The sequence below is a fragment of the Antedon mediterranea genome, chromosome 5 (genome assembly GCF_964355755.1).
Source record: "Antedon mediterranea chromosome 5, ecAntMedi1.1, whole genome shotgun sequence".
NCBI lineage: Eukaryota > Metazoa > Echinodermata > Crinoidea > Comatulida > Antedonidae > Antedon > Antedon mediterranea.
In genome coordinates, this window is record NC_092674.1 from 28,613,907 (window position 1) to 28,635,549 (window position 21,643).

General features: G+C 33.0%; 2 protein-coding genes across 3 annotated transcripts; both read right to left on the minus strand.

Moving 5' to 3' along the window:
• Nucleotides 1-53: 53 nt before the first annotated feature.
• On the minus strand, nucleotides 54-9,914 carry LOC140050262 (protein SDA1 homolog). Its single transcript, XM_072095375.1, has 17 exons — nucleotides 9,779-9,914; nucleotides 9,049-9,153; nucleotides 8,763-8,861; nucleotides 7,886-8,068; nucleotides 7,237-7,337; nucleotides 7,005-7,062; nucleotides 6,704-6,784; nucleotides 6,156-6,327; nucleotides 5,409-5,570; nucleotides 4,764-4,899; nucleotides 2,921-3,095; nucleotides 2,350-2,479; nucleotides 1,812-1,999; nucleotides 1,407-1,504; nucleotides 1,220-1,304; nucleotides 698-859; nucleotides 54-355 (listed from the first exon to the last, which is right to left on the minus strand). The coding sequence occupies exons 1-17, from the start codon at nucleotides 9,866-9,868 to the stop codon at nucleotides 308-310; spliced, it is 2,073 nt and encodes a 690-aa protein (XP_071951476.1). The 5' UTR covers nucleotides 9,869-9,914; the 3' UTR covers nucleotides 54-307.
• Nucleotides 9,915-10,342: 428 nt separating this feature from the next.
• LOC140050264 (uncharacterized) lies at nucleotides 10,343-21,578 on the minus strand. 2 transcript variants are annotated; one of them, XM_072095381.1, is made up of 6 exons: nucleotides 21,424-21,578; nucleotides 18,428-18,579; nucleotides 17,080-17,166; nucleotides 15,410-15,598; nucleotides 13,789-13,812; nucleotides 10,343-11,975 (listed from the first exon to the last, which is right to left on the minus strand). In XM_072095381.1, the coding sequence occupies exons 1-6, from the start codon at nucleotides 21,474-21,476 to the stop codon at nucleotides 11,773-11,775; spliced, it is 708 nt and encodes a 235-aa protein (XP_071951482.1). In that variant the 5' UTR covers nucleotides 21,477-21,578; the 3' UTR covers nucleotides 10,343-11,772. The 2 variants fall into 2 exon arrangements, with proteins under 2 accessions (XP_071951482.1, XP_071951483.1); XM_072095382.1 differs by lacking the exon at nucleotides 17,080-17,166.
• Between the last annotated feature and the right edge of the window lie 65 nt (nucleotides 21,579-21,643).

Genomic DNA, 21,643 nt, shown 5'->3' on the forward strand with positions numbered 1-21,643 from the left:
GCTCTTTTTAATAATAAAGTTTTCAATAAAAATATAATATGTAACTGGTGAATATTGTTTACATTTGATTTTATTAGTGCAAGTTTTTTGTACAATATTTGATTTTTGCTGTGCCTGTTTAGGCATGAAATCAAGGCACTAGCCAAAATTAAAACTTACTTTTAACACTGATAAAAACACAATAATTAAGTGTTCTTTTAAATTTATTATTTTCAAAATAACATTAATTCTAAAATATGATTATACATATTGCAGACATTTTAATGAATAACTAAATTAACAAAATTATTTCTCATTTCTTGAAAATCTATTTTGAGTTCTTCATTCTCTTTATCAAGGAATCTCTCAGAGCGATCTATATTAAAGAAACGTGAGAAGAAATTTAATAAATAAAGATACACATATAATAGTCTAATAGTGGACATGAATTATTAGTCCTGTCATTTCACCCGATGCTCTGTACTGTGTCTCCACATATGGCGTAATTTGTCCAGTGTTGTAGGCAGATTCTATGATACAGCATCACATATGTATCACATGTTGTGCCCTTATTAAGTCAAGGTTAGGCTTATGGCCTATGATACATACTCAGCATGTGATACATATGACAGTGTATTACAGCATTTTCCACTGATGCTGTGCAAGTTAAACATAAAGTACTGAGAATCATTCAGCCTATAAATATATTGTACATTACCTGTTTTTCTCTAAAAGACCTCTTTTGTTTTCCTTTGATGTTTCTCTTCTGCTTTACCATCATAAATGGTTTTTTTTTCTCTTTTTCTTTATTACTTGTGCTTGAATTAGGATTTTGTCTTCTCTTCTGTTTGGTGTACTTTTCTCTTCCCTCTCTGCCACCCTGTAAAAAAATTCTATAAATTTACAATTTCTAGGAACACACTAAAAGCAAATTTACCCATTTAACGGTAAGCGGGAAACCGCGTAGCTTGTCCCACGTAGAATCTGTATAAATCCTGAGCGGAAACCGCCCGTCTTATACGTATGTTGTGTAAATGGTCAAAAGGAATAACATAGGTTTAATATTTTTATTACTGTTACCGCTCGTCTGTGTAAATTGGCCTTAAAACAACTTGTATACACCATGTAAAGCAAACACAAAAACACAGTGGAGGTATTCACCAATCAATATTTTAATTTGTGTGACTATGTCCAGAGCTTGTATAAAATACATTCTATTCTACTATGAAATGACACATACCATAACAGTTGTGAGTCGTGATTCCTTGTCGTGTCTTGGTCGATATTTAATAGCTTCAATTCTGTCCAGTGAAAGTATTTCACCTCTGTAAGACAAAAAAGAACAGTTAAAATGTAGATAAAGAGATTTTTTATTGGGATGAAAACCGTACAAACAAGGTTTAAATAAAATATTTAAAATATCTTACCTTTCTTCTTCCTCTATTGAAGTATTTAGTTTTCTTTTCTTTCCTTTTTTGACCTTTGCACCCTCCATTTCTCGTTGCATCTGTTTTACTCGGATTTCCTTTAAAAAAAAAACAAAGATGTGGTGTAAACAATTAAAAAATAAAATATTATAAAAAAACTGCTTTTTCGATATAGCAATTAAATCGTAGTGGAGCTGTAGCTTGGTGGTTAACATGCTTGCTTTCCAATACCAAGGTCTAGGGTTCAATCCCGACCTAGTGCCAGGGTTGTAACTCACAATTCTTTTCAACTCCCTAAGTCTCAAATCAGACTTAGTTTATAAGCACGATAAATTATAAAATATCCTGTAATTGGCCAGTTTGTGCTCGCTGTTGGATAAGTATGAAAAAAAAAATAAAAATTACCTTAAATTCATCCTGTGTCAATAACCTTGAGCTACTAATCTCAGACGCCCTCGCTTGTCTCTCCGCCGCGGTTAGGCCATCTTCAACACCGCCCTCTTTGTTCTTGGGTACTTCATCATCTGAATGTACCACGTCATGCCAACTACCATCGCTGTCATCGCCAGAATCACTACAGCTCTCCCAACCAACTTTTAAAAAATAATATGATAATACTCAATTAACAGACGGAATTAGTAATAGTTAACAGTCAGGCGTTATAAACTGTAGGAACTGTTGTCAATATCTTGATCATTGGGATGTGGGTTTGAACTAGAAAAATATATACATTGTATATACATTCAATTTGCTTATCAATTAAAGGCCAACTCCATCGTACGATGGGTCGTCTCATTGGGATAAAATTAAACATGCTGAAAGTTCTCGCGACAACCTAAAACTACACCGGACGCTATCTCAAGACGACTCATCTTGTCTGGATTAAACTGAGACAGCACAGATGAGTCAAACCGTTCTGAGTTGGCCATTACAACAACCATACCTTCTTCTATTTGAGCTTCTTTTAGTTCTGCAGCATTCTTTAATACCTCAGCTCCTGGTATAAAATCTGGGGCGACAAGTTCTCCATACTCCTTGGGCTGAATGTCTAAGCTATGCTCCGTTGGTTTACCCTGTGTGTCAATACAAAATCAGATAAAACATATTTTTATCATGGTTGGCAGAAATTGAAAATCAAATATCGATGAATGTATGGATTACATATACAGTATACAATCTTGAGTTGTTTATAAGAATTTGTACGGAATAGTGGGGACAGTCTAACAATAGAAGGTTTTGGGGTGATCAACTGGAATGTTCTGTTCACAAATATACAATGAAATGCATTATCTGCACTACCAAACCTTATGTGACAACAAAATATGATGTGTGTACCCAATGATGTAATATCACTACCATATTTGGACATATCACTACCATATTTGGACATATCACTACCATATTTGGACATATCACTACCATATTTGGACATATCACTACCATATTTGGGCATATCACTACAATATTTGGTAGATTGATAGTCTAGAAAAAGCTTTTTGTTATGATAAACTCACTCTGTCTTTACGATGCAATAACTCTGGATTAACATTACGGAATAAGCCTATAAGTGACCTAGCAGCAGACATCACAGATTTGTTCTTGTAATTCTTGTACTGAGCAAGGTCAATCAAAAGGTCAGAGTTCATAGCTAATGGGCATCTTGCACACACTTCTCTTACAGCGTTGAGACTAAAATAAGATTTAAGAAGAAAACTGAGTAATCATTGTCTACACTATCAAACTTTATGGGGAAAAAAAATGTGATGTGCCCATATATGGACAGAATGATGTCATATTACTATTTGAGCATATCACTACCATATTTGGGCACATCATACTTTTTTATCAAACTAGTTTGATAGTGTAGAGATTTATGCTAAACGTTTGAATGCATGAATTGTTTGGTAACAATATCTAGACTTGGAAACATTTTTATTTGACATAATATATAATATAATATTATATATCATATTAATAACATTTCAGGGCATCACGTATGCAAAACCCAGGAGAGCAACAAATCGCTCTCCTCAAATCACCGAGGAGAGCAATTCGCTCTCCTTGCAAACATTTTAAATCGCTCTCCTCAAATATTTATGTTGAAGTTGAAGGATGGTCGCCCTTATTAAAAATGGCTGGCCCTTATTAATTTTTTGTACACATTTTTTTGCCCGACATGGGATAACCCCCCCCCCCCTTCCCCCCCCCCGCCGGGCAAAACAAATGTATACTGTACCTCTCCCCTAAAATCCCCCACACCCACCTTTACACACAATATTTTCCGTGGGGATCGTATTATTCTACAGTACAAAAAACTCAAGCCAATTTTTTTTTTTATGGCCTGCCTTGGTAGATTGGGTTTCAGGAGCCTGGAGAATCCTGTCCTTGCCAACTATATGCCTTTTAGCCTAGCTTTTCTAGCCTAGCTTGTTGGCCTAGAAATCAGACAGAAAACTTGAAAAGTATTTACCTGCAATTCATAAATTATACAATTCTAACATGCAACAGCCATTAAAATATTGATAATAAGTTACAAAGTGTCATTTTAAAATAATTAAGAAAGATATTTGATCGTGTTTACATGTGTCACACATGGGCGCACGCACAATAGGGGAGGGCTGAGAGAGCTTCTAGAAGATGCTGACGTCACACATCAGCACGTGTTTTGAGGAGGATTTGAGTGACCAAAATTGGTTAGAACTTTCGAAGAAATAATCCATCTTCAAAATGACATAATTAAAGCAACCAGCAGCTAAGCTTTTTTAAATAATAAACATTATATTTAGGCCTCCTATATTAATGTTTCCTCTTAAAATTAAATATATTTTATTAACTCGTTCCTTAAAAACATAAAGGGAAAAATTATTGGTTGGGACATGATCTTCCTGTAAAGGAGGTGTTTCTTTGACACCGTACTGGTTGCACTATGAGGCGATGAAGTAAACTCGCCCTTGAATGCGCGCAGGCAGGGGAATCCCCTTTGTTGGTACCTCGCACTCTGTGAGATGGAGCGCGATGAATTGCTCTCCTTTTCGAAGGTTGTTGATTGCGATCGCGCTCGCGATCCTTAAAAACGAGGGACTGCCATTAGGCTTGTAGCTTTATAACTTAGCTTATATACTATTAGCCTAGGCCTAGATTGGTTTTAACTTTTAAAAATCCACGTGTTTTTAGGCCTCTTGACAGAAAAATCAACACTGTCAAAAGCTAGGCTCTATTTTGAAAATTAAGGAGCGCGATAAATTGCTCTCCTCGAAGCCTGTTGAGGAGCGCGGAGGAGCGCGGTCGCGCAGGCGCTCCTTATAAATGATGCCCTGACATTTATTAATTATGGATAAGAAAACAATGTACGCTCACCCTACTGCCATTACTTCGCTTGAGTTCCTCTCGGTAACAAAGTTGTTAACTAGCGTCATAATCAGCGACTGGATTATATCTGGTGGCACAAGCTCATGACTTGCTTGAGCCGAGTACAGCAACAGTTTTGTTACCTCTAAAAATATAATAACATGTATTACATGGTTGCAGTGATGTCATTTCCAGTTATTTCTATTACGCCTTATATAACTTATTAAAAAAGATAAATATTTATTCTAGAATTAGTTACTTGATTTTTGTGATTATTATTATTTTTATTTGGTCCAATATAAAAAAAAACACATCAGAAATTCCTCTAATATACACTGCAGAGATAGTAACAAATATACATACAAAATACAAATCTATATAAAATCACATATAAAATATAAAAAAAGTCTACGATCCAGGTGTTCTCTCCATGAGTTAGCGTTGGACAAATTTGTTATAGGTGACAATAGACTGTGGGACTAATGATTTATTATAGCGTTTAGTTCGGCTTCGAGGCAGACAAATACGAATATTAGATGTTAGAAAAGTGTATTCCTTATGGAGGGGGTGGTCTGTTTGGGAGAGTATACGCTTTACCAAGGAGAGAACACCTGCATCATAGTTGAAATTAAGTACGGATACATCAACTATTACCTTTCTGATGTGGCTGGATGAAGCGTTGTAAGAATGGATAAAAATTGAATAGAAAGAGTTGATGAATTCCGACAAGACGCGAGATTAGATTCATCAACATAAGTTTCACTTCAAACCGCTCGTTGCTGCCCTCAAGTTGTTTGAACAATCTCTCAGCAAAGCCTAATAAAATGAAATACATAACCTATATATAATCAGTTGTTTTAATGTAATTTGATATTAAAATGAACAATCCTGTGGGAAAGGTCCTAGAAAACTGGGACAGAATCAATGGAAAAAGCATGATAAGACTAGCAAGCGAGTGAGTGGCCATGCAGATAAGACAGTGGAACCGTAATTAAGTAGCACATAGTAGAACATGGCAAGGTTTCGAGATTCACTCGCTCCATGGTTCTGGTGGTAGCTAGCTCATGTGCACCCTATGTGAGTAGGGGGTTATCCCGATGTACTAGTACATCACAGTCACTGATCATAACTGGGCCCTCTGGGAGATAAATGAATAATAACAAACTAGGATGAGCTTATACCACAGTCATCGTGATATATAAGATACGATAGGCTTATTCCTGAGTCAGCATGGTATATAAGACAAGATGGGCTTATACCTGAGTCAGCATGGTATATAAGACAAGATGGGCTTATACCAAAGTCATAATATATAAGACAAGATGGGCTTATCCCTGAGCCAGCATGGTATATAAGACAAGATGGGCTTATCCCTGAGCCAGTAGGTCAATTGTTACTAACTTTGTGGATCATGAACAAGATGAATGGCCGAGAAGTTGAAGCTTTCAACTTTCTTTTTCTTTTTATGTTTATTAATCACTTTTAATGCTCTGCTGGTTTGTTTCTGTCGCTTCCTTGTTTTCTTGTTCACCCTCTGTGCTAACAATAACTGTTTTGCTGATGGTCCTTCGTCCTAAGGAAAAATAATACATTTAGAATTAAGCTCTGTCTACACTATCAAACTTGTTTGACAAAAAAAGTGCGCCCAAATATGGTAGTGATATGCTCAAATATGGTGAAATGACATCATCATTGTGTCCATCACATTTTTTTTCCTCATAAAATTTGATAGTGTGGACAGAGCTTTAGGGTGGTTTTGTGATAATTTCTAACTTGCCAATGAAAAATTAAGTTAATAGTTAAGCTTGGTTCGCACTTGGACACAATGCAACAAGTAAACACAAAGCAAGTGAGTTGGTTGTGATTGGTCAATCTACTTGTGCCATGTTTACATCCTTACATTGAATACAAGTGTGAAGCAAGCTTAAAAGAAAGGACAGGAACACTACCTCGGACTCACTATCACTTTCTTTTCCGTCACCACCATCATCGTCGGAACCAAGAAAGAATTTTAGAGCAGCAACAAGTATCTAGAAATATAAAATATAGTTTTAATATATTGTTTGTTTCTTATCTATATTATATTTTAAGGGAAGTTGAGTGGTAAAGTTAGTTAAACATTCATTTGAGTGGATTAACATGTAACTCATTTTGAATGGTAGGGCTTCTCTGCCAGTTTGGTTCATTACAGAAGGAGAGAAATATGTGTCAATTCTAGGCTTGACAAAATAAAAAAACATTTTAAATTACCTTTGTGACCTTAGAAAAACAAGCTGTTACAATAACATTAACAGTTTTCTCATCCTTCCTGTGTAAAAAAAACGCAATTTTATTCGTACTTCAAACATTGGAATAATTTACACAAATAAAATCTTTATTATTAATAAAAAAACACATTTCAAATAAATATACACATACCGGTATCAAAAATGTTATATCATTATTAGGTGCTTTATAAATAAAGGATATTATCATAGTTTACCATATATTTCTTCTGTATAACTCCATCATTATATCCAGTGATGTCTTAGCTGCTGTTACATTACTGTCTCTCAACATTGTATATATAAAATTCTGTAGTGACTGAAATAACAATAAGTTTTAATTGTATTTAATTATTATTATAACTGTGTTAAGCTCTATCTACATAACGCTATCAAACTAATTTGACAAAAAAAGTGTGATGTGGCCAAATATGGTGGTGATATGGCCAAATATGGTGGTGATATGGCCAAATATGATGGTGATATGGCCAAATATGGTGGTGATATGGCCAAATATGGAGGTGATATGCCAAATATGGTGGTGATATGGCCAAATATGGTGGTGATATGGCCAAATATGATGGTGATATGGCCAAATATGATGGTGATATGGCCAAATATGGTGGTGATATGGCCAAATATGGAGGTGATATGCCAAATATGAAGGTGATATGCCCAAATATGGCAGTGATGACATCTTCATGTCCATCACATTTTTGTCACATAAAGTTTGAAAGTGTAGACAGAGTTTTAGGCAATACAAAAGCATAATACTTACAGCAAGTACTAAGTAAATACATAATAGGGTGTATTAACTGTACTACAGTATTAACTTTATTTCTATTTCTCCATATACAAATTACTTACAGTGTTAACTTTGTTGTTTTTGTGTTTAGCATTAATGGATCTAATGTCTTGTACGATGTAATTATTTAGCGTCTTCCTCAGCAGTTTGTCTTGACATCTTAGTAGTTCAAAGAACAACTCCAGTAACGAATTTGGGGTGATCAGATTTTTGTTTCGGAGAAGAATTAATCCTTTACAAAATGCCTGTGAAGAAATAGAAGAAGAATAAATAAATAAAAGATTAAATAAAGAACATAAAATAATGATTTCTTTGTCTGAAAAACATGTGTATGTTATTTCTATGTTATTGACTATTAGTATGTGCGTCATTCCTTGGAACCACAACCAGTGGCTTCAAGTTCATCATCCCTAATTTGGCTAAAAATTGAATCACATGATAGGTTTAAATAACTGTATACGGCCATACTGCGTTGAAACACCGGTTCTCGTCAGATCACCGAAGTTAGTTGGGTCGCGTTCCGGATGGGAGTCCGTGTAGAAATATAGCAGCGGGTGCTGTATATAGGAGAGTGATGGTGTAATGAGAATATTGGACTAGCATGTGATAGGCATGGATGCGAGGTTATCTGTACCATACTGAGGGTCCCAAATGATCAGCAAGTGCTTGATGGATCACCCTCATTAAATATGGTAAAGACAACAACAACATTTTGAAATTTTGATTGAAGGTACATGTGATTAAATTTTTAGCCAAATCAGAGATTATGAAACAGTTCTTATCTAATATTACCATTTTAAGTTATTGTAATTAATAAATGCTGTTTTTATTTCATGAACTGTTTCTAAATAAATGTTGTTGTTGTTGTTGATACTTTGGCATGATATGACTACCTGTTCAAAACATCTTATATTTTGTCTGCTTTTTAAAATACCTTACCATTCTCATATCTGGGTCTAAAACTGTGCTTTGTTTTTGAAGAAGCTCAGTGAGTTCTTGTGGTAAACTATTCAATTCATCTGGATAACAATGAGCAATCTATAAAAAAATAAAACCAACTTATTCAACCTGCTTGATAATAGGTAATTATAAAAAAACAGTAAAAAAAAAAGACCAATTATGGTAATAGTTCCCAAATGTGATGGTTTATGGAAACCTGTATGCATTTAGAGGTTTGATTTTAGGCCTAGTAAATAATGAAATTGATGGTAGCTCAACACCTTACCTGGCATAAGAACATGACAAGTTCTTGAAGAGTTTTTGAGTGCTGCGATGGCTTTAAGTGGAAGATTTGAAGGTTTGACTTGTAGTGCCGATGTTGCTGGTAAAACTGGAAAAAAATAATATCTTTTCAAAATATTTATAATTACGGTAATTTTGTGTATATTTGTTTGGTATAAGACTGTGGCATTGCATTAAGATAGTGAAACCAAGGGTGAAAGCTAGCTTTTTATCATTATTTATTTTATTTAAAAACCCAAACCAACAACAAAATTAATTCCCCAATAACATGTAACATGGTAATCGGCTTTATATATTATTAATTTATTTGGCGTATTCAAACTATTTTGTGCTAAACACCACACACACAGAAATATATCAATACAAAATTGATTTTAAATAGACCTAATTCTGCATACTAGTACTACTAGGCCTAATTAAGCCTAATTCTTTATTTAAAAAATCATAGATGAATGTAAATACTATTTATATTTAAAATAAACTATACAGTTTACTAGCTAGGCCTAAGTTCACATTGAGCGCTCTAATGAACTTTTTTAACAGCTACCAAGTGCTGTGCCTTGCCATGTTGACTGCACTGGTCTCCGAGTTCCCCATAGAGGGCCTAGACTAGTACGTGTAGGCCTACCTATAATAGACCCGTTCGTAGGCCTAGCTAGCCTAATATAGCCATCACACAAGCGACCACATCTCACCATAACAAACAAACTTACCTCCTCCTTATATGATTCTGGATCTCTTTTTATTAAGTTCTGCAACTGAGGCAGATTATTGGGCAACTGGTTTCTGTTTCGGTCACTCATTTTTATTGAAATTATAGCCCCTTATTTATGGCAAAAATATAACACGTGTTACACTTAAAAAATCATCGAGAAATTTAAAGGGAAAGTTTTGTATGGAACGACATGTGTGCATTTACAGAATCTTTGAGGCGTTATAGACGCATTGCGTCAGTAAAGGAGCCAAAGGCATACAATCCAATTAAGATTGTTTATCATCATCTTAATAATTGTTGCAATAACATTTAGTGTTATTGAGGTGTGTTTTGCATTGTACGATACACTACTAATACTTCTCTATGTTGGAATCTCTCTCTTGGTTCTCTTCAGCCGGCCATCAGTATTTTTTTCTAGTTTTATAAATGTATTTCATTAAATGTCCATTTTCTGAACTTGTTTCCCTCTCTTGACCTCTAATTTGAATCATAAGTATTACTGGATAGAAGAGGTCACCTCTTGTTCACATTCAAAACAAAATAAATGTAACAAAACAAAGTGTTTACTGCTAAGGTGTTTTAATAATGCTACAGTTAAATTACGCAATTTCCCGTTTAGCAAAGTATCATTTCTTGTAATAAAAAGAAGACATATATATAATTATACTACAGATACTGATTCCTTATTATTATTAAATACAGGAACACTGACTACACAGCACACTACACATTTTGTATGGCAAGTTCAATACAAATCACAGAATGGTTACATTTGGGGATTATTATTATTAACATCATAACACTACATTTAAATCTATTGACCATTATGGAATATTATTGATCTTCAAATAAAAAATAAATGCAATGCTGCCCTCAATGTTGAGCTAAATAGCGCCCTCAATGTTGAGATAGTTAAATAGATAGATCGATTATTAACATCATAACACTACATTTAAATCTATTCTGACCATTATGGAATAATTATTGATCTTGAAATAAAAAATAAATGCAATGCTGCCCTCAATGTTGAGCTAAATAGCGCCCTCAATGTTGAGATAGTTAAATAGATAGATCGATTATTAACATCATAACACTACATTTAAATCTATTCTGACCATTATGGAATAATTATTGATCTTGAAATAAAAAATAAATGCAATGCTGCCCTCAATGTTGAGCTAAATAGCGCCCTCAATGTTGAGATAGTTAAATAGATAGTTACAGTATTGCAAACACAGTTGTTATTCATGCACATTCCCACATAAATTATTATAATAATCATATTTTAATTATAATCCATAAAAGTAAGTTTTTGGTTAAGAAATAAACTGGAATGAGAGAGAACAAAAATCTAACATACAGTCAGAGTAATCTATTAAACCTAATCGTAAAATAACCAACAATATATATTATACGGTATTTAATTTGTGTAACAAATAGAAATGTGAGAAGATCTTGTGATTTCGTGAATCTAACTATAATTTGTAGTGAAACAAAAATGTTATATACAATTCTTGTGCAGCAGAAAAAGTGAATAAACTCATATATCATAAAACCAACCAAACATCATTTTGTCCCTCAACTGTGAATTTGATCATTTATCTGACTAACAATAAGAGCTCTGAATCAAAATAATGAATATTTAATTTTTATACACACATATATGTAAATCATCCGTCAATATTGACCTTTGACATACAAGTATTTGACTTTTACCGCAGACTTTACATAGATTCATTAACAAGCAGCTTAATGTAGCTTGATTCCAAGCGAAATTAAATGATAAATAAAATACAACCGAATTCCCCCTACAGAAAAATATCCCAAAAAACGTGTATTTGTTTACAGAGCTAGTAGAGATAATTTTCCCGTCCAGAATTTAACTTCCTAAAACCAGCTAAGATCGACAGTAACTGAATTGGTCAAGTGTAAAAACATATGAATGTTCTGGAAGACCTCGGGTTGTTGACTGTCATGATCCGAGTAAGCCGCTTAGAAACTGATGCTAGATTTACCGCCTGGGGGCTGTGATCTTTGACGGTGAGACTCCTCCCATGGTACATTGGTTTTCGCACCCGCTGCTGGTAGCTGCTCAGCCTGCTTCTTTTGACTGTGGATTAGAGATCGCCTAGATGGAGAATCGTTCCCTGCTGCTGCTGGGCTTGAGACATCATTGGTGATTGGGTTACCCTGGTCTGCGGGTGACAAAAAAAAAACAACTTATGAAACAAAATATCACTATAGTTTAGTTTAGTTTATAGTCTGGTTTTCAAATAATGATGGATAATAGAATTGATTTCATCCAGTTTTTTTGTAATTCTGCAATCATAAAGATAGAATAACAATAAAGATACATATATTAGCATAGCACATATATTATTACCGTTATAGTGTATAATAATATAATATAAATATAGTCATATTACTGTCATTATGTTGCCTATATGAATTAAATAAAAATAATGATATGATGAAAATGTCTTATAATTGAACAACTCCCTGGTAACATATACATTTATTCATGGCCACTTATATTGTAAATACAGAGAACATACAGTAATAGTCAGTAACTACTGTAAATAAACAGTGCATTTTATTTTCTAACAAATGCAAGCATGCCATGCGCCACACTATAATATTGTTTGTTATGTTAGCATATTTTTTTAGTTTATATTCTTTATATTCGTTAGTAGAAGAACCTGGTCTTTTGGATATTATTATTACAACACTATTAAGGGGACATGTTATCTGTGAAACAAATGTTTTAACAATAAAAATATAAAACACTTAGACTATATTAAACACTTTGTTGGCCTATAAAGACTGTATTAAACTTAATTCATTCTGAACTGAATCACACTATTATAACCAAATAATAGGCCCTTTCAATACATTATAAACAAAATTGACTATGTTTATTGTTACTTATAAAAAAACCAAATATCTCTAAAAGTCTGAAAAAAAAATCCTTAATAAAAGAACTCCATAAAAAATAAATCAAAAATATAAATTATAATAAATTCAACAAAAATAAATATTATAAACAAAAATTAAAGTATCAGTGATAAAAGGGATATATTTACAAATTACATATATTTTATTTTATTTATTAACATTGGACAACAAACAGTAATGAAAACCACCACAGGTTGAATGATAATATAAAATACTGTAGAAAATAATAATTAACACTATACAGTAGTATGCAATAATTGACAGCCAGTCAGCAGTAGAGATCATTATAATGAAGAGTTATGCATGTTTTCTCATTCAACTATTTTGAGTGCAGAACCTGTTACAAACAAACAGATACAAATGAGCCTACGATGGCACACATAACATATATCACTACTACATTTATCTGCTTTTAAGTGGAGTAAATTACTGAATTTTAAAATATGCAGTGTAGTGCAATGAATAAGTAGCACCATAGATAGATGAACTACTTGTTCCATCCATGGTACAGTAGTATCTGATATTCAACGGCCAATGCTCCTAATAATCAGAAGGGGGAGGAGGAATGTGAAGGCCTGATGTTAATCTCTTTCTACACTATCAAACTAGTTTGAAAAAAAAGTGTGATGTGCCCAAATATGGTGGTGATATGACATCATGTCCATATATGGGCACATCACATTTTTTTGTCACATAAAGTTTGGTAGTGTAGACATGGCTTAAGGAAGCAGATAAAGTGGGCAGATACAGTATATAAACATTAAATTGACAACATGAAACTGGTGCCCCATCAAAATTATTCAAAAAGAAAAAAGAGTTGGCGCTGTGAAGGAATAAAAACATTGTCTTGTGTTTGTATTTGAGTTTATTACATACTTTGATATCAAAACCAGACATCATGCTATACATATATCTATTTACACCCGCTCAAATATATAACCTAACTATAAATTTACCATCACTTTAAAATACTCAAATAAAAAACAAACATCACTCCGTAATATAGGAAACCAGACATATATTAGGTATATAAAGCAACATAAATAAACTTACTACAATTGCTTTCGGAAGAGTCCACTGCGAGATTAAAATTAATATGAAAGAAAAAAATGATAAAATAATACAATGAATAACTAAAAAGATAACATAAAGATTGTAAACATAAAATATTAAAACATGTATTAACGAAAATGAACATAAAACTTGGATTTTGAATTTTATACAGTATACACCATATTGTACAATAATATAGTACTGTACAGTACTGTGTACCGTAATACAATATTGTGAAATGTATGCTGTTTGATGTGATTATACAAATGATTAGTGTAGAAATCTGTAGACATGGCATATTTGAATAGGTCATAGGTCATGTTCTGCAACAAGAACATGATGTATCAAACAAATCTAAAATGTCTTCCTGAACAAAAATGAATAAAACTAAAATAAAAGGAAAATAATATTGAAATACTACAGTATACATATAAAGAAGATAAACCAAAAAATATAAATTTAGTAAATAGAGAATAATAGTTTAAGAATAACAAAAAACAGATGCCAGGACAAATTATGATTCATATTTAAATAAAATCCATCCCATTTGGATGGAAAGCTAGTAGGCTTAAAACAAAACATAATTATCACATTTTCCTTTTTAAAATATGAAGGTATTAGTGAGTTCATCACTTCTTCATGGTGTAGAATAAGCCGTTCAGATTCAACAATAAAATAAGGTTTGAGCACAAAGAATTATTAACAATAACATCAATGGAAGTAATCTTAGATTTGCATCTACCGGTACATTAACAAAGAATCTAAATGCTATCCTAAAATCCTCTAAAGCCTCTCATAAAATCCTTAATGATTTTCATTAATCAAAATGAAAATTGATTTAAAAATAATGAAAAAAAATGTAGGATACTCACTATTGAATAAAATGTACCTAAATGAATTAACACCGAAAGTGCTAAAGATAATATTTAGAAAAATAGCTAGCTGCTACAACAAGAGTTACCAAACTACCACGTCTAGGTGTTATCCGACAACTGAATCAATGAGATAAGAAAAATCTACTCATCCTCACTCTGTCCGCCGCCAAACATGGGCAGAAGACGGGCTATTGATAAGCTGTTGCAGATACTACAAAAAATGGTTTTATTTTGAATCATTGGCTCGGAAGAACAGACAATGGGACAAATGATAGGGTACAATAGTTGAGAGGAACAGCTTGCGTGCTGAAGTGTCAATATAAAAAGTTGGTCGTTCTTACACTTGGCAGAACAGGTCTTCGATTGGAATTTTCAGGTAGTGTACACAAATAGATCTTATGGCCAGTGTGGGATGCTAGGCATTTAGGTTCGAATATATGAGATATAAGAATTTCTCCTAGCTTTGAGTAAAGAAGTTGTTCATCATATTGCATAGAAAAGTAATAGGCTACATGAGCTATTACAAAAAAAAAAATAATACTGTAACTGTATTCCCATTTTCAGCCTTCCACAGCAAAAAATAAATCACAAAAAATCGGAAAAAGTCAAAAGGCAGAAGCCTATGCTTTAGATAAGGAACGTTGATTATACAAAGAACCTTGTGCTAGACATTACATAATAAAACAAGGACAGAGACTATTGAAAAAAAAACACATTACAATAATAGTTTGTGCATATGATACAACCTGTGGATGGTGGCGGTATTGGTTCACTCTTTTGCGGTTTGACCTTTGGGTGCGATACATAATTATCCTCTCCGCCGAACGAGAACGATGAAGCTTGATTCCGTTTTTGATAGGCATCTCGCTGAGCTTTGAGATCGGAAGCGCTGTCAGCATCCCCAAAGCCAAGCGTGCTGAACGAGTTAGTGTCACCTACGGGTTAAACATGCGTTTTTTTCAAACATAAAATGTCATGCTATTAGTATTAATCTATCCTTTATTGGAATGAGATGTTGTATGACTCACTACTTTAAGAAAATACTCTATTACGCATAATTTAAAACTAATCTAATTCTATAAGCTTTGCTAAACAGTTTTTTCGTTTCAATTCATTTTTAATGCATTTTTCCATTCAGAAATAAACTCCTAAACCCAAGTGAAATTTTAAAAATAAAAAACAACTTACTACTTTTTTTAAATTATCATGCAAAGTTAAAAATCATGCAAAAAAGCGGGGATTTAAAAGAATGCCTGTGGGTACAAATATAATACTGTACTCGGAATGGATCCGGCGTGTGTACGTACAGAACATCAGTATACACACATTTAGATTCTTGCAAAGGTTTGGATCCAGCAAAGGTTTGGATGCAGCAAAGGGTTGGATCCAGAGAATGGTGGATTCAACGAAAACCAAAAACAGGGACTTTAGGTATAGAATAAACATCAATATTTTGCCACATCTATTATAAACAACATTTTATTTAAAAACAAAAACACAAAACAAACGCAATTAACTAAAACTAAATAAAATAAACAATAGAATAGTCAACAAAAACAAACTGGTTAGAGAACAAAACAAAGTTAGAACTATTTTTATTATATAAAAAATCCGGAGTTATTTGTGAACTACCTATTTTTCCCTATCTAGTATAATTTTGTAATATTACATTGTACCAGTAACTCACTAATATTTCACAAATCTTATAAATACTGTACACTTTTTTCTACTAGGGTTCTGCAACACTTGCATTTAGTTTGAAATACAATGTGTATGATTCACAAAGAGTACAATACTTTATTACCAATGCTATAAATTTTGATTTATGTTAAAGATTACGTCCTAATGCTATTGCTAAATCTATTTAAATTAAGGTAAGAACGTTTTAATATTGTTTATAAACACATGTGTATATTAGTAGTATTTATCATCAAACTTTAAAATTTAAAATGAAAAAACATGGTAATGATTAAGACATAGAATAAAAGCATTAATAATAAGCAGACGTTGATTGCGTAGATGATACAAAGAAAAGTCAAAAGCTGGACTAGCTATAGAGAGTGATATTCTGTTCAAAACAACAGCAGGTCAGTCAAGGGTCACCGCACAACTTGGTCCTGCTGAATAAACTGTAAAATTCATACCTTTCTATATTAATGTGGTAACCATATTATTACATTATTCTCTAATATGATTCTGATAAAACAAACTTACGATTCCAATTAGAAAAATTTAAATTTTCATAAAAATCTGAACACAAAACTTTAAAACAATTAAGAACATTTTAAAGCAAAAACAAATAACTCTGAAGAAACCCAACAATTTTATGCTTGAGTGAATTCCATAAACAAACAAGAATTGGTCAAGCATAACAAAATAAGATCAACAGCTGACTTTTAATCATAAAAATACATACGAAGACGGTAGTAACGTCTAGGTGTGGGCTGTGAGGGCGCTGGCACTGGCTTGTCGGAGCCGAATATGTTGCTCCTAGTATCTAAATCTGTCACACCATCGGGAGGAGGGAGAATAATTATTAACTAGTCAGTTTCATTGTACGTGTTCATTGTACGTGTTTATTGTATGTGTTCTTCATTGTATGTGTTCATTCTTTTGATATACCGCCGCCATTCTTTTGTTATAATATTATCTGTCGTCAATTTGTCTGCTAACAAAGAGTTGTAGTTCTAGGCACATTGCCAATGGCAAATTTTATAAAGAAAAATTGAATAATAAAATAAAAGCATTCATAAATTACAATTCCTGCACTATTAGATATTGGTATATTAAATTTTGAAGGATTTTGCCCAAAAATTTAGCACTTTGGAACATAATATAATACATTACAGTTAACTCTTCCATTACCGCTCTCTCTGAAAACCGAAAACACTCCCAAAACCAGACTTTTCATGAAGGTTCGAATGGTCTAAAGTTAATTTTTAGTACCATTAAAAAAACATTTAAAATATCATAAACAAGACATGTTAGGCCAGCCCAATGTTGTCCGGTATTGGAAGAGTTGACTAATAATACTACCTTGATCAAAAAAAAAAGAAAAAAGAGGTTTAAAGAGGGTGATGAAAGCCAAGCAAATATTGGAATTTAAAAAATATTTAAAAGCAAAATCCTAATACATGATAATAAATGAATTACTTAATTTATAAAATAATATTAATAATAATTCTGGTTAAAATAATAATTTTAATGAAATAAATGATAAAGTTTTTGAGAACAAACTACTGTACTTCAAAGAACAATGGGCAACCAACTTGTTTACACAAACCAATTGTACATGCATCCACATGCCTAGATAAACTATAATATTTGGATATCCTTCAAAATGATTTCATATGCTTCAAAAAACCTGACAAAATCTCACAAATATCTATGTACATGCTTCCGAATTACTGTACATGCTTACAAAACACAGCATTGTGATAACTTGTGCAACTACCCCAATTTTTTATAATCATAGGAGCTATCATAAGGCTTTAAACTACGTTCACACCGAGTCTAGATTCCGGTCCAGTAGCGGGATAAAAAATTGTTTAAAATCATATGTATAGTGTTTAGGATAGAATAGATGATCATAATATTGCATTCTGGATTCTCTGGTCACCGGATCAAATCCAGGCTTGGTCGGAACGTAGCTAATAGTCTTATAAATGTAAAAGTGCCAAACAAAAATAATATTGTACACAATTCTGAATCCAATGTAATTTTTATTTAGTAAGTAAAGTATTTTTAAGTAAGAAATATCATACTTCTTGGTTTGGCAGACTGGGCTGGTGTACCAATGATACTAGTGGTTTGTTGCTGTTGCTGAGGGCTTGTCTTCTTTGCCGGGGCAGGAGCAGGCGTGTCATCACCACCAAACATGGAGATATTGCTTTTACCACCAGGTGGATTCAAAACTCTAAAATATAAAAAATGGTGAAGACAATTATTTAAAATGTAATGGTGTACAGTAAATGAGACGTCAAATATTAATATTTTAAAAAACCAACATGTACACACAAGATACAGTCTTTATAGGTCTTTTGAGCGTGGGGCGGACACCTGGATTTGAACCAAGGACTTAAGCTCTCAAAAGCGTGTTGTGCCCAAATATGGTAGTGATATGCCCAAATATGGTAGTGATATGACATCATCATGTTCATATATGGGCACAACACATATAAAGTTTGATAGTGTAGACTGAGCTGTAGATTTGTAGGGAGGAATCTTAACTTACTTTTTATATTTTTAGACCTTACCCACCCAGCACTCCTATACCTGCTGCCACAATAGTTTGTATAAAACACTACATGAACCGTAGTTAATTTATAGTACCATCATTTTATCATTGGCACAAGAATCATTTTGTTCAAGGCAAGGTTATTTAAAAAACGTGACTAATTACTAACATAAACTACAAAAAATTCCATCAATGAACCCATTTGGAAAACACAACATCATTTAAATTTTGCAAGCTTTATCGGTGAACACACAAACCTAATTTAATTTCAAATTTGCCAAGTGTCAAACGAGGTGTGCGTTCTATTGTAATATTAATGCATGCATGGCTTTGAAGGTATGTGTAATGACAGCTTTCTGAATGAAGTCTATTAGAATACATAGGATAATTTAACAACCGACACACTTAGAAAATACTGACTGTGACTGGTAATAAAGAGTATAGTCTACATTAAATGACTTTATGCCACACACAAAATGGCTATTGTTACTTAAGCTCTGTCTACACTATCAAATTAGTTTGACAAAAAAGTGTGATGTGCCCAAAGGTAGTGATGTGCCAAATATGGTAGTGATGTGCCCAAATATGGTAGTGATATGACATCATCATGTCCATATATGGGCACATCGCATTTTTTGTCACATAAAGTTTGATAGTGTAGACCGAGCTTTAGAAAAGACTGGGGTATAAATAGTAGTCTACATTAAATGACTTTATTCACCAAGTTGTGTACTTCCTATGAATTGGTATTTTAAAACAGTTACAAATAAAATCAGCATATGTTTGAAAAGACCACATAGGGCTGGTGTAGTACTGTGAACTAATTTCATCCAAATGTTACTCAAAAAAAGCTTGGGTTAATTTTACGATTCGGAAGTTGACCATTCAAATCAAAGCCGATAACAATTAGCAGACGACACATGTCAAATCCACATGCATGGTATAAATTGATTTTCACACATAGTGTATACCCTAGGCTTACTAATAAGCATTTGTTTCATGTGGTGGCAGTTACTGTTACTGATTTTTGTTTTGTGTATAGGTCTATGGATACCTCAATATTTTTAGATCTCCCAAATCTCTTAATAATCTCACCGAGTTTCAAGATATTTTTATTCACCCTCTCGCCTTCTACTAAGGGGAAATTTCTGCCGATTATTTGCAATATGGAAAAAATATTCCGATAATCTACAATGTCAATGTTTAAAATGAATATAAATAATTGACTTTCAATTATATTTACTTAAAAAAACCTAGGAAACTGGAACCTTACATAAAAGAAAACACAATTGCTGAATCATAAGTACAGTATGTTTTATTGATCATTACCAACTATCAATAATTGCACAGTGGGATAAATTTAATAAAAAACAGGCTGCAACCAATCAATTATGTTTATTGGTGAAAACAAAGATAGGAATACTGCTTTATCATGATACACAAATGGAAGACAGTGACAAAATTCAATAGAAAATCCCTTTTTGATAAATAAGGGAATTATTTATTTATGACTGACAGTTTTCCCCTCCCAAAAACACTAGAGGGCGATAAACATTATTGTTTTAGCATAAAAACATTTAATTGCTACAGAATATTTAATACAACAATTTATTAATTAGTTTTGCTAATGCTTGTGTTTTAAAATTGTGTAACGGCCAATACTGAGATTGGATACAAGTACACTACTTTCATCCGCTTTTCGTCAACCAGCTGGAGGTCTGAGGTGCAAGTATTGGCAACAAAATTATGTAGATCTCCAAAGCAAGAAAAATTTAGCCTATTAGTATTATAATATATTATTAATTAATATCAGATTGTTATTTTTTACAGTTCTTACTAACCAGTTGTACCAAAAGACAATGGTAATTGCTCAAGAAAAGCTGTTCTTTTTTTTTTAAATAACGTACGTAGGAATAGGGGGGAATCTATATCGTAATTAACTCTTTTTGCACTCCATCCATTTGTACTTAATACTCATTCTATTGTTGCATGATACTATAGTTGATACCCAACATGCAACAATAGAATGTTTATATTAAAAAATACTTGTTAAATCATAAGAAGGCAACTTTATCGAAAGTGTACAATGATTCTTTATCTGGAAAGTTCGACGGGGATTCTAAAAAGTTTGATGGGTAATCTAAAAAACATAGGCCTAGGCCCTAGCCTAAATAAAGTTGTCTAAAAATCTACAACAAAAATAGCGTTCCTCCCTCTCACTCAGCTCAGTCGGAGTTTTAAACTTTTTAAAAAAGGTTGACCAACATCTCTTTTTTTACATCGTGACCTAATAATAGTAATAAGCCTACTACTATTAACTAGGCCTAGAACCTAGCTAGGCCTAACCAAAAGGTAACATCACACAAAGCAACACGGGCATTCTACACCGTGTGGCCTGGGCCTTGCTAGGCTTTAGATAGCTGGTGGTGTGGCTGGTTGGTAGGCTAATCATGGTGGTTATGACTTTTTATAATATTCTAATCTAGCTCGTTAAATCGAAAGTCAACAAATTATTAACTTTACCTGGATGATGGTTTGGGACCAGCCATTCCTTGAAAAACATCTGTGGTAGTCATACTGGAATGTTGCTTTAGCAAACGAAATTACAAGAGATATTAAGAAGTCACTTCAATTCTACTACCTGACAACCGGGAACAGCCTGAAAAATGAATGGAAAAATAGAGAGAAGAAACATTTTGACTCCCAGAATAAAACGAGCAGTGTGATTCGTCAGATTGTAATT

Coding starts and splice junctions, on each gene's coding strand:
- LOC140050262 (XM_072095375.1), bottom strand. CDS start 9,868: ATGAGTGACCGAAACAGAAACCAGTTGCCCAATAATCTGCCTCAGTTG. Junction 7,063..7,236: donor TTATACAGAAGAAATATATG/GTAAACTATGAT, acceptor TTTTTTACACAG/GAAGGATGAGAAAACTGTTA. Junction 860..1,219: donor CACGACTCACAACTGTTATG/GTATGTGTCATT, acceptor ATTTTTTTACAG/GGTGGCAGAGAGGGAAGAGA.
- LOC140050264 (XM_072095381.1), bottom strand. CDS start 21,476: ATGACTACCACAGATGTTTTTCAAGGAATGGCTGGTCCCAAACCATCA. Junction 13,813..15,409: donor AATACCGCCACCATCCACAG/GTTGTATCATAT, acceptor TTAATCTCGCAG/TGGACTCTTCCGAAAGCAAT. Junction 11,976..13,788: donor CTCTTCCGAAAGCAATTGTA/GTAAGTTTATTT, acceptor TGTCACCCGCAG/ACCAGGGTAACCCAATCACC.